Here is an 11,874-nt window from a genome sequence, read left to right on the forward strand (position 1 = left end):
TTATCTTTGTCATTTTTTACTACAGTAGTTCATAGTGAAACTCAAGGTCAACGAAACGCCTTGCCTAAAAACGGCAGAGTGAATTGTCTGGTTAGTCTGTGGTTCTACGTAAGATGCATAGAATACCTGGTGTGTTTACTGATTCGATTTTGTTTCAGACTTTTTGAGAGACCCACCTGTTGCTTTGGTGGTCTGCTTCACCAGAGTGCTGTAAGGTGGCGCTCTTTAAAATTTTTCGAATTCCCGTATCTGCCTGGTGCCGTTTAAAAAGGAAATACTGATTTTAGACACTGCAAACATTCACAATAAATTACAATTCAGTTCATATCGAATTTTTACTCAAATGAATGGAATATAATGACAGACCATAGAATATAAAATATTATTGTTCTATACTCAAAGTTCACGACAAGAGCGTAGAAATAGGGGGATACTGGGGGTAATTACACGGTGCTCCTAAATTGGAGATACAAATGAAAATGACAGATTTCCGGATCATTTCAAGACATGAGTCCCCAAACATTTTGTTTTGAGATACATGTGTTGAAGTTCAAGTTATTTTCTCGTATAACCTTCCCTTCACAAGATATTTAATATGAATTGGCCATAAATATTCCAGTTTAAAGTTTTCACTATGTGATATGCTAATTTTGAATGCAAATCCACAGGGTGATATATTTTCTGGAAGGATGCCTGCTTCCTTCCTCCAAAACTATATTTTGGTGAATGGCTGTTAGTTTAGAAAAATGTAGAAAAAAACTCTGGCCCAGTACTACACTTTTCGGTTTGTTATAGTTTTGTCGTATCTGCTATCGATTTCTAGAAAAATCTCTAGTAATCCTCAGGAAAATCCAAATTATTATAAAGATCCAGCTAGTAAGCTCTAATGAATGCATTAACTATAAGTTTTGGTAGTTATTTACCTAATCTGTAGCGAAGATTAATAAATATTTGATAAACTGTACGACACACTAGAAACAACCTGTATATTGAAAGCAAAGCGTTTGTGGGCTCATATTCATGAAACTTTTTTTTCTCAAAATTATCCAAGTAATTTCTCATTTTCCTTCGTAACTCTTATTTGAGAACAAGGTAAGAACAACCGAATTAGTAACAACAAAAATTATTTCGAGTAATTTGGTTCAAACTTCATTATCAAACTTCTTTTTCTAACATTACAGATATGAATAAAAGTTGTCGTCAAAAATTTTTTTTTCGATTATCCCTCCCCAAGAAAAAAAGATCTACGCCCTTGGTTCACAAGTGTCGAGAATTGAGAGAAATGTCAAATCTAAACGATGTATGCGCCATCTGAAAAGCCCGCGATCCCTCGAAATCAAGTAGGTATAAATCCGAAAAATCTCCCGTTTTGTCTGAAAGTTTTACAGGTATAAGTAGACACACCAAGTATTCTATGCATCTTAGTTCTACGTCTGCTCACCTTGGCGCTGCATTCTTATTTTCAGATGCTAAATGTCTACGATATTAGGTCTATGGTTGTGAATTACAATTCTATGCTTCTTGAATATAACCCGACTTTCTACTATATAAAATCACGTTCAAATCAACCGAATCGTATCCAGTGTTATTTAAGTAGTTCGGGTTATTTGGTTGTGGAGATTTGTGTTTACATACAGTAATAGTTAGATATTATCGAGTTATTATGTCTAACCAAAATTTACCTTCGTTGGAAGACCTAAAAATCGACGAAGACGATTTTTCTGAAGATGACACTATAGATTATTATGAAGAGACCGGTTCGTCTGGAACAAGCAAAGTTCGGTCACATCAACTTACTGATAAACTATTTTCAAAATTTTCTAATAAAATCAATTGTGAGAACTATAATTATGCTGAACTGGACAATAATTCTTGCAATATATTGAAAGAAAACGGTAAGAAATTGTATAATGATCGATTTAGAACAAAAGATAAGAAAGATAGAGCTACTGCCGAGCAAGTTATGGATCCAAGAACAAGAATAGTTGTGTATAAGCTTTTGGAAAGAAAAATTATATCTGAAGTTAATGGTTGCATTTCAACTGGTAAAGAAGCTAATGTTTATTTTGCATGTACAGATTCTAAGGAATATGCCATTAAAATTTATAAAACTTCTATTCTAACATTTAAAGATAGGGACAAATATGTTTCTGGAGAATTCCGATTCAGACATGGTTATTGTAAAAGTAATCCTAGAAAAATGGTTAGAACCTGGGCGGAGAAAGAAATGAGAAATTTGACAAGACTGCACACTAATGGCCTACGAGTTCCTGAACCAATTCTATTGAAGTCACATGTTTTGCTCATGTCTTTCATTGGCCAAAATGGCTGGCCTGCTCCGAAACTGAAGGATGTAGAACTTACACAGTCAAAAGCAAGAGAATTATACAGAGATATTTTAATGATGATGTGGACAATGTATAATAAATGTAAATTAGTGCATGCAGATTTGTCAGAGTTTAATTTATTATATTTTCAAGGAGAAGCTTATATTATAGATGTATCGCAGAGTGTAGAACATGATCATCCTTCAGCACTTGCATTTTTAAGAAAAGATTGTACCAATATTATGGAATTCTTCAGAAGAAAGGGCGTTGCTACAATGAATTTGAAAGAAATGTTCAACTTTATAACAGATGTCACCATAACAGACAAGAATATAGAGGAATGTTTGATTGCCTTATCAGAAAAAGCAGCAAATACTGAACTCACAATAGATGAACAGGTAACCAATAATTTTTTAATTATGTAATTAAATATTATCATCCATTATCGTTTAAGGAAAAAAATTGAAATTATAATGAAAAATATTAATTTCTTTCCTTGAATGGAACAGTTACAGGTTTCAAAATTTTAATCATGAATGTGCTCAAAAAATTTGTTGAAACTGATGGGTGAAGACCATGAATTGCTGAATGAATATTAATAATAATATGTTCAGATTGCCTTTGTTAATTTCTGAACAGTAATAGTGTCTTGTTTCAATGCTTCCTTTTCCACTCTGTAACAATTCAGGTATTATTTCATATAAGCTAATACTACTCTCTAGCAAAAATCTTCTAGAGAAGTAGATAATATCTTAAACATTGAATAAAAATTTGATTATTTGTTTGTATTTTCACATCAAAATGAACGCCAAACAGACATTCTGTAGCATACTAAAAGTAGAATTTCAAAACCTTATGTGTCACTTGATCCCTATTGCCATTTAATATTCCTGTGGGGGTTGCCTCCGCTTAAGGGGATGATGGAACTCCCACGAATTTGCAATGTTTCCTGGTTGCAAGATGTCTTTTTCACTTTGTGGTCACCTGATATATGGTTGGTTTATGCACCATGCCTAAGAACTAAGACCTGAACGCTTACAAATGAATAGGAGCATTTATGCATTTTACCTAAGAACTTACTTACACTACCACTAGAAATGGTTGGTTTATGCACCATTCCTAAGAATTCAGTGGCGTTTATGCACTATTTTGTTAGTTCTATACTTGATGTTTGACATTGTATTGAATATGAAAAAATAAAATAAATTTTTTTTTAACATACACCAAATGCTTTTCATCAATAATCAAGAATTACGGAACATGAAACTGTCACTTGTCAATATTGAAATTTTCGATGCTGTGCATGTGCACTTCTTTATTTTAACTAAAAGCTTAGTTCTTAGTTAAAAGTTGGCCAACTTTCTAGTCTAGTTCTTAGGTTAAATGCATAGATTTGTTAGCGTTCAATTCTTAGGCATGATGCATAATTCACATAGCTGAGAATCAAAAAACTCAAAGGTTCTAAATTTCATCTCAATGTCTTAGAGAAGTATCTTTATTTTCAAAATAAATTATATAAATGCACAAATTATAGTAACCATCAAGTAGGATGAGAGAAACAAATTTCTTATAAAAATTACGTTTTCAACTATATTTTGACACTATTGTTAGATATGAATAATAACCAAAACATATTTTCACAGATTGAAGAAGAGGTGTTCAAAGAAGAGTATATTCCTAAGCGCCTCACTGAAGTTGAAAACTATGAAAGGGATATAAATAATATCAAATCAGGTGAAGCTAACAATTTAGTTTATAAAACTCTGGTTGGTTTAAAATCAGATCTTAGTGGAGTAGCAATACATCCAGAAATATTGGGAAGTAATAAATCGGAAGATGAAAGTTCCCTATCCTCAGAAGAAGAAGAATTGGTGATAAATAAGAAATCTTTTGTGGATTGTTCCAGACCAAAACATGAAACTTTGGAAGAAAAAAAAGCTAGAAAAAAAGCAGCAAGAGAAGAAAAAGCAGAGAAACGTAAAACTAAAATTAAGAAACATGAAAAGAAGAGAATTGTAAAAGGAGGTAAAAAATGATTTAATTAAATTTTATTTTATTTATTTATTATTATTATATATTTGTATATAATTGTAAAATAATGTTGTGAGAAATATATGAAGCTTTAACTTTCTTTTTTTTTATGTTATCACTTATCATTTTACTGTGAGATAATCAAGCCTACACAAGAAATAATTTGTAGCCCTTCATTTTAAGGGGAAATCATTGATATTTCCTAAGGAAGAAAAAATAAAAATTTCTTGGTATATATAAAACTAATAAATCTATAAGCATGAGCAAATTCAAACCCATAATTGAATGAATATATAATATATTGAGTGCTGGTTTTTTCATATGCGAATAAATGAATTTTTTTTTACATTGCAGGTTTTATTCGTAGATAACTAATATTCGTAGAAATAAATTTATTTATTTGCATATGAAAAGGTGCAGGTAAGAAATTTTCTATTTAGCTGGCTAACTGGATCATAATGGAACTGCACAAGAACATCATCTGCATTCTCTAATCTCCTAAATCTTCCATTTAACAAATGAAATATATTTGAGTGATTCTTGATTAAGGAGAATATGTATTATTTTCTGTATCTACCTACTGAAATTCAAGTTTTGGCACCTAAGCATTATTACTCTGATCCTTGTTTCACGTTTTTTGGAGTTTGTTTTCTGATATTTTTAGGTACATATTTACTTCAATATATTTTTATGAAACTGATTCACTGTGGGACACAAGAAGTGTTTCTGAATTTGAAAATTTTGGGGAAGGACAAATATTGAGAATTATGAATAATACTATAAAAAAAATTGAGAACAGGTGTGAAATCAATCTACTGTGGCGTAGTGAAAATACTCGAATACCAAAAAATAAAGGACAAGCAATACATAGATTACAATGTTCGGAAAAAAATTCAAGAAAGCCTCCAAATTAAAGAAAAAATACCAGAAAAAATTTGAAGACCATTTGTAGAACAATACATACAAAAATTGACAAGAAGAGGTCCAAGAGTGTGGTATCTATCTCATTTTCCAATGGTGAACCCGAACAAGATAAAGAAACTAAATGTCGATGTTTTGATAACTAAATTTGATATTTCAATTGTTGTCTCTGATTTCATGTTAATTCATGAAATATCGAATTTAGTTATCGAAACATCCCTTTTTAGTTTCTTTCTATGATTTTCGGAAGTCATAGAGTATTCCACTCAGAAATTGTGGTTTTTCCTCGATAACTCTTGAAGTTTTTATTTTAAGTATAGGGTTTGTTGGAGTAACCTCCCCTTATTTTATATGTAGACTTGATTGAAATAGTAAAAAATATAGGTGGCAAATTGAAAATCTTGAGTTTTGATGACTTTGAGTTATTCATGATCTTCTCATAAACACCCTGAACATTTTTTGTCCAAACTGCAAACAGTCTTATAATATTACTAGAAATGGTTCCTAAATCAGGAAGACCCCCATTGAAATTTCTCCATACATAATTGTGAGTTTTCAGAGAATAGAAAGACAGTGACTAATGTTCTTAAACTAGGATCATATTTTGGTCTGTTTGGTTCTTTCATCACATGTCTTTCTGTTTTAGGGACGGATGTCTGCAAGAAAATATAACTGAATAAATTTCACTATTGGAAGAAAATTAGATTAGAATACAGTATTTCTACAATAATTAATATGAAAGATTGATTAGTATGCTCCACATTTGATGAAAGCATGAATTTTAATGAGTGGTGTTGGGAGTGCAGGGTTCACACAGAATTATTTTGTCTTGAAATTACAGCCACAGTGGAAAACAAACTTTTTGAAATGACTTGAATCTAGATGTGAATTATGAATGCACTGATTGAAAAGCAAGAGGTAATATTCTCAAAGAGTTCAGAGAAATTTGCATTTGGTGAACATTAAATAAATACATATAATGAACTCACTAATATAGCCTGCTGTGAGTCTATTTTTCATTCATTTAATGTAATAATTCTTGCTTGCATAATTTTAAATTTTGATGCAGTGAGTGAGGATGAAAAATTTCCTTGCTCAGGTTTACTTTTATTTGGGTTAAAACCTAAAACCCACAAAGTTCTAGAAAATTCAAAATGATTAATGCATATTACATACAAAATGCCACAATAATTTGATAATTCATTCACTGGACCCACAAAGAAAGTTCTTAATTGAAAATAACTTAATTTGAAGTGAGATTTCAATAAAATATTGTAGAGATCATAATAACTTACTTGTCAATTAGTTGTTCACTTGCTTTCTGTCTTCGAGGAGTTATCACTGAAATATGTTGAATATAGGTATAGCTTTACCCTCAAACGGCGGTATTATTATTGTGTAAAATGAGTTCAGGGTGAATCCCTGAAATTCACTCGGTAATAAATATAAATTTCACTCGAAGCATAGTCCTGCATCACATTGGAGGCACAACGTTGTCTTTTATTTTTCGGGATAATGGTGAGAAAATTATTAATTCTAACATATTATAAATTATATTCTGTTATGTGGGGCACCTGTTTTCGATGAGGAAGGTCTTCTTGTTCTGTTAGAAGCTGAGCTAAATATTGATCATCACCACTTTTTTCTATGTAATGAGATTCTGTACCTCGAAATTTATTGGTCCATACAATCTGTAGCACCCATGTATTTATTGTATTCGGTAATCAGTTCCGATTGGGGTAAATCGGTACAGGGAGGATTTTTTTCTCTTATTGAGAATACCTTTTGGTCTGGGTAATTGAAATGTAGATGCTACTGTCACAACATTATTATCCATTCATTTAGTTATCAATTTTCCATCTTCTCTGTTTATAGCACTGACTAGGTCTCCCCTCTTTTTTTTTATTCATCACTCAAGTCACATTGCTGCTAACTTTAAAACATTCAATATTATTACTATCAACTCCAACAAGAAATTTGCAGTTACCTTGGTAAGCTCTTACAGGTCTGACTGCTCAATAAAATGAGTTTCTGATGGAGTGGACTTCAGTCGTGTGGTCGAGGAGATATCCTAACAAGTGAAGAAGATGAATGTGATGATCTTCAATTTGCCGGAAAGTGAAAAGAATTAGAAGGCAACTATGGATGAATTGGTTAGGTTTTTCTACTACAAGGTTTTTCTTGTTGATTGAATTGAAGATAGTTCTTCAATCTAGGGTAAGATTTATCGATCTAAAGAGGTGAGAGGTATTGATAAATTCAAGATACTATACATTACATTGGACAACTCACAGATCGTACTGCCAAGGGTGAAGTCAACTAAAAAATTAAATACCTACATGGAATGGCTAAAATCGTTCAGAAAAACTAGTTTAGAGGTCTAAACGGGTGGAGCTGATCACAAACTTTATTGCTATTATCAAAATGTTAGAGGACTCAAAACAAAGACTCACGACTTCCTTCAGTCTGTCTCAACTGGTAAATATCATATTATAGAGACATCTAAAACATGGATTCAATCCAACGTGTATAGCATGAGAAATTTTCCCCGCAATTATGCTGTATTCAGAAGTGACAGAGACCTGGTGGCCAATTCAGTGACTCGTGGGGAGGTAGAGGTGACTGTGATATGGTTGAGGCTGGCTTGACGGGTTTTCATGTTGGTTTTTGTTCCATTGACGCTGTTGGCTGTAAGGTACTTTACAAATACAAGCTTTTTTTACATATTTGTTGTCTATATTCCTTCAGGAGCAACTTTGTCGCACAAATTTAATCTTTTTGATATGCTGAAATCCTTAGATTACCTGTACGGAAATGACATAATAGTTCTAGGTGACTTTAATCAACCAGAATTTAGCGGTGAGAAAAATAGATGTAATGATATTTCGTTCAGGATGGATCGATTTGCTGGTGTTTACAACTTAGAACAGTTCAACTACATCTTGAACCACTCATGCAGACTTTTGGATATGGTTTCCTCAAATATTGACTTCAGTGTCCACCAAAAAGAAGTTCCATTTGTCCCAGAAGACAGGTACCATCCTGCTCTGAATATTACATTAAGTTTTCCTAAGCCATCAGCTGGTATCACATTTGATGAGTCAGTTGTAAAGTTCTATTTTGCAAGATCCAATGTAACACTTCTCTACTCTATGATTCTGGGCACGAACTGGACATTCTTAGATAACACAATAATGTTAACTTAACAGTTGAATCATTCTACAATACCCTTTTCAAAGAATGTGTTTCTATTAGATCAAATTTCAATAGGAGATATCCTGCATGGTTCACTAGAGAAATAATTAACCTTATTAAGGAGAAAAGCACCTTTTAAAATATTCCGTCACACTCAACTTATGGCTGTGAATGCTGGCAACTTCCAGAAAAAGAAAAAAAGACCATAGATACAGTAGAGATGGACTTCTTGAGAAGATTTTGTAGAGTTTCCAGATTGCAACACATTAGAAACGAAGAGATAAGAAGTAAAACTGGTTGGGTTCTTACAACGGCAGAACGAGTGGAAACGAGACAGCTACTATGGTACGGGCATGTTATGAGGATGGACGGTACACGATGGCCAAAGAGAGTTTTGGAGTACATACCACAAAGCAGAAGAAGGAGAGGAAAACCAACAACGCAGTGGAAGGAAGGAATCACAAAGAGTATGAGAGATAGAGCCATTGATGAAGATGCCTGGAATGATAGAAAGAAAGGAGCGACAGGAGCGGACTCAGACTCTGAGGATGATGAAAAATCGGACGATGAGAATGAAGGAAGAATCTTGCTCGATAAAGCCAGTGTAAAAAAAAAACGGAAATGGCGGACGAAATGCGGGATGCGGCATAGGCTGTAGGACCCCCGCTTATATATATATATATATATATATATATATATATATTAAGGAGAAAAGTAGATTAATCAAAAAGTTGAAGGCCTATCACCAAGCTCGGTTTATACCAACAATTCTCCTGCTACAGTCAATGCTTTTGGTAATTTCTTCCATAGCGCATATACTGAACGCTCAGCTAATATTTTATCCCAAACTCGGACAGTCCAATTATTTCACTAAGGACTCTTGATTAATTTGAGATCCTGTAGTACCTAATTTTACTATGGCTTTGATGGTATTCCGGCTTTTATGTTGGAGAGAGAGAAATAGATTAAAGATTTGGGAATTTAATTTGCCTATAGGTTGACATTTATTCCACACTATAACAATATCACATCAGCTGTGAAGCGAATGATTGGCCTCATTTTCAGGATATGTCAAGATTTTAAAGATCCCAACTGTTTTACTGCCTTTTCAATTCGTTTGTTCGTTCCAGTCTCGAGTATGGCTGCCGTATCTGGGGTCCAATATACAACATTCATGTCCATCTACTAGAGTCAATATGATGATTAGATCACCAATGTATATGTGCAAACAGTTCAAAGGGATATGTATTGATGTTGATGTCTTCAAAAATGGAGTTGGAACTTCTAAGCTTAAACTCAAGGATTTACTGTGTCTTAGGCAAATGCAACATTAGCCTGTGAATTTTTCATTTTTTTATACTCTTTGAATCTGTGTTTAATTTTGTAAAATTTGATTTTGTTACATCAGTTAGTGAGTTTTTTTTATTTGAAAGAAGGTGAAACTCCTTCTTCTTCTTCTTTAACTATGGGTTTCTCAAGTATGTACCCAGGTTTATTAATTACTATGTGTGTCTATCTGATTTTACTATGAAATTCTGATATTTTACATCCAAAGTTGCATGCGTCAAAATTCCATATAACATTCTACCACAAATTAACATTAGGTATATAAATTTGTTCAAAAATGCAAATGTAATTATGGGAGTCGGTTAAGTTGCAGATTAGAACAATGATCTAGGATGAGCATTGGTATTGAATTTTTGATGATTACATGCTCTCCATATTTACAGAATCAATTGTGTCACTAAAATGAAAGAAATTTCTGGTTATAAGAATGTCTACTAGGTCCTCTATGTAAATGTAAAAAAAGTGTTAACATTTCTCTTTATTTTTTTTGAAAATTCTACTCTTCATAGCAGCTCTTAACTGCTCATAAGGTTTTTCTAATTCACTAGGTGTGAGAGGTATTTTACAGAATCTTTTCACTTTGGGTGACATCAAGGTTAAGTTTTGTATCAATCCAAACATACTTGAAGTTGTCCAATAAAGGACCAAAGCCTTAAATGGAGATGTTATATGTATATTTATAGCTGTCATATTTCTATCTAGTTAAGTTACTTACAGAAGGCACTGAAGCACTCAAAGGAATCATTATAATGGAAAATCCTCTGAATATATTTGTGATTATTTTTTGTAACTTTGTAGGTACAGTCACTTTTGACATAATCGACAGCTGAAAATTATACTGATGCTTCAAATAACTCTTTTTTAACAATATCTAATCATACCTCGATTAAAGACAAATTAATCAGGCCAAAAGTTATAGGAATTATGTAGGTGCTGTCTATTTCAGTCAGATTTTGAATCCACCAAATGCCTTGTACACTCAATTGATCATGAATTATTTCAGCAGAACTGTCTTTTATTGGCTGCATGTATATCATATTTCTTAAACACATAGATACAGATATCCATAAAGGTATTTGAACCCATAGCAAAATACTCGTTTTAAAAGGATGGCAATTGTCTCTAATAATTAGTTTTTTCCAATTGGACTTTAACTAAAATCATAAAAATTTCATTGACATAATCAACAATTTTATTGTATATTAAATATATTACCGAATAATTATAAATATTCCTGGCAGTTCTTTCATCCAAATCATACATTTTAGTTGCTATTGTTGTTTCTTTTTTGAGTTCTTTTACTAATTCGTTCATTTCATATTTCAAAAGTTCTAGTCTTGCTAAGATGATTTGCTGATATATTGCTAATGGGAGTGTTGTAGTTGTCCTCAGTAATATAGTAGAACATATAATCGTTGCCCACCAAGGCAAGCCAGTGTAATCATGTACATTAATCAAAGACTTTTGCATAAACTGAACTGGTGTGCTCTCTGAAAGGCTTTTCAGCATTTCACTATAAGTTTGCAAAAATCCAGAATCAGAACTACTCGGGACAGTACTACTCACTTTCATTTGTTGCAAATACATAAATGATTTGCCACTTGTGTTGAATAATGCATTTTTATTGTTAGTGCAATAATATGATAAAGCTTTCGAATGACTCTTTTGGTAACTAATTAATTCTTTCAGAACAGATTTATTAATCATTGATTTAATTGGAAACATATTTCTTCCTTCTGGTTGAATGAGTATATTTAGCTTTTCATCATTTATTTTCTATCATATATGTCATGCTACGCATTCCTTATATTTATAATACAAAAATAGTCTAAGTAAATAGTGTTACATCTTCCATCCAGCGTTGCCAACCCAAAATCTTGAGATTACCGTATCAGGGACGAGAAAATTACCGTATTTGGGACACTTTTACCGTACACAGAACCACAGAAGTACATAGAGAAAGAGATAAACAATTCTTTCTATTCTATGGCCATACCTAACCTACAAATTGTAATTTAAACTTGTTAAAATTTAACTAAGCCCTAAATAGGAT

At 32.4% G+C, this 11,874-nt stretch overlaps 2 protein-coding genes and 3 long non-coding RNA genes across 5 annotated transcripts; 2 read left to right on the forward strand and 3 right to left on the reverse strand.

The window, feature by feature from the left end:
* The first annotated feature begins 1,518 nt into the window (after positions 1–1,518).
* On the forward strand, positions 1,519–4,457 carry LOC123673247 (serine/threonine-protein kinase RIO1-like). The gene is made up of 2 exons (XM_045607722.1): positions 1,519–2,725; positions 3,971–4,457. Exons 1-2 carry the CDS (start codon positions 1,664–1,666, stop codon positions 4,361–4,363), a joined length of 1,455 nt encoding a protein of 484 aa, XP_045463678.1. The 5' UTR covers positions 1,519–1,663; the 3' UTR covers positions 4,364–4,457.
* On the reverse strand, positions 3,094–3,630 carry LOC123673249. Its single transcript, XR_006746453.1, has 2 exons — positions 3,408–3,630; positions 3,094–3,347 (listed from the first exon to the last, which is right to left on the reverse strand). It is a non-coding gene; the product is annotated as an uncharacterized LOC123673249 (long non-coding RNA).
* LOC123673250 lies at positions 4,374–6,302 on the reverse strand. Its single transcript, XR_006746454.1, has 2 exons — positions 6,269–6,302; positions 4,374–5,935 (listed from the first exon to the last, which is right to left on the reverse strand). It is a non-coding gene; the product is annotated as an uncharacterized LOC123673250 (long non-coding RNA).
* On the forward strand, positions 5,736–9,785 carry LOC123673251. The gene is made up of 3 exons (XR_006746455.1): positions 5,736–5,826; positions 5,926–6,197; positions 9,605–9,785. It is a non-coding gene; the product is annotated as an uncharacterized LOC123673251 (long non-coding RNA).
* Positions 9,786–10,281: 496 nt separating this feature from the next.
* On the reverse strand, positions 10,282–11,674 carry LOC123673248 (cytochrome c oxidase assembly protein COX18, mitochondrial). Its single transcript, XM_045607723.1, has 4 exons — positions 11,037–11,674; positions 10,703–10,975; positions 10,537–10,647; positions 10,282–10,472 (listed from the first exon to the last, which is right to left on the reverse strand). Exons 1-4 carry the CDS (start codon positions 11,544–11,546, stop codon positions 10,287–10,289), a joined length of 1,080 nt encoding a protein of 359 aa, XP_045463679.1. The 5' UTR covers positions 11,547–11,674; the 3' UTR covers positions 10,282–10,286.
* Between the last annotated feature and the right edge of the window lie 200 nt (positions 11,675–11,874).

This window comes from Harmonia axyridis, chromosome 2 (genome assembly GCF_914767665.1).
Source record: "Harmonia axyridis chromosome 2, icHarAxyr1.1, whole genome shotgun sequence".
Classification (NCBI taxonomy): Eukaryota; Metazoa; Arthropoda; class Insecta; order Coleoptera; family Coccinellidae; genus Harmonia; species Harmonia axyridis.

What these genes read in the sequence shown, in the direction of transcription:
- LOC123673247 (XM_045607722.1), top strand. Translation starts at nt 1,664, where the DNA reads ATGTCTAACCAAAATTTACCTTCGTTGGAAGACCTAAAAATCGACGAA. An exon ending in AACTCACAATAGATGAACAG is followed by an intron (nt 2,726 to 3,970) that starts GTAACCAATAAT and finishes ATATTTTCACAG; the next exon opens with ATTGAAGAAGAGGTGTTCAA.
- LOC123673248 (XM_045607723.1), bottom strand. Translation starts at nt 11,546, where the DNA reads ATGTTTCCAATTAAATCAATGATTAATAAATCTGTTCTGAAAGAATTA. An exon ending in GGAATATTTATAATTATTCG is followed by an intron (nt 10,976 to 11,036) that starts GTAATATATTTA and finishes TTATGATTTTAG; the next exon opens with TTAAAGTCCAATTGGAAAAA. An exon ending in TGAGTGCTTCAGTGCCTTCT is followed by an intron (nt 10,473 to 10,536) that starts GTAAGTAACTTA and finishes TCTCCATTTAAG; the next exon opens with GCTTTGGTCCTTTATTGGAC.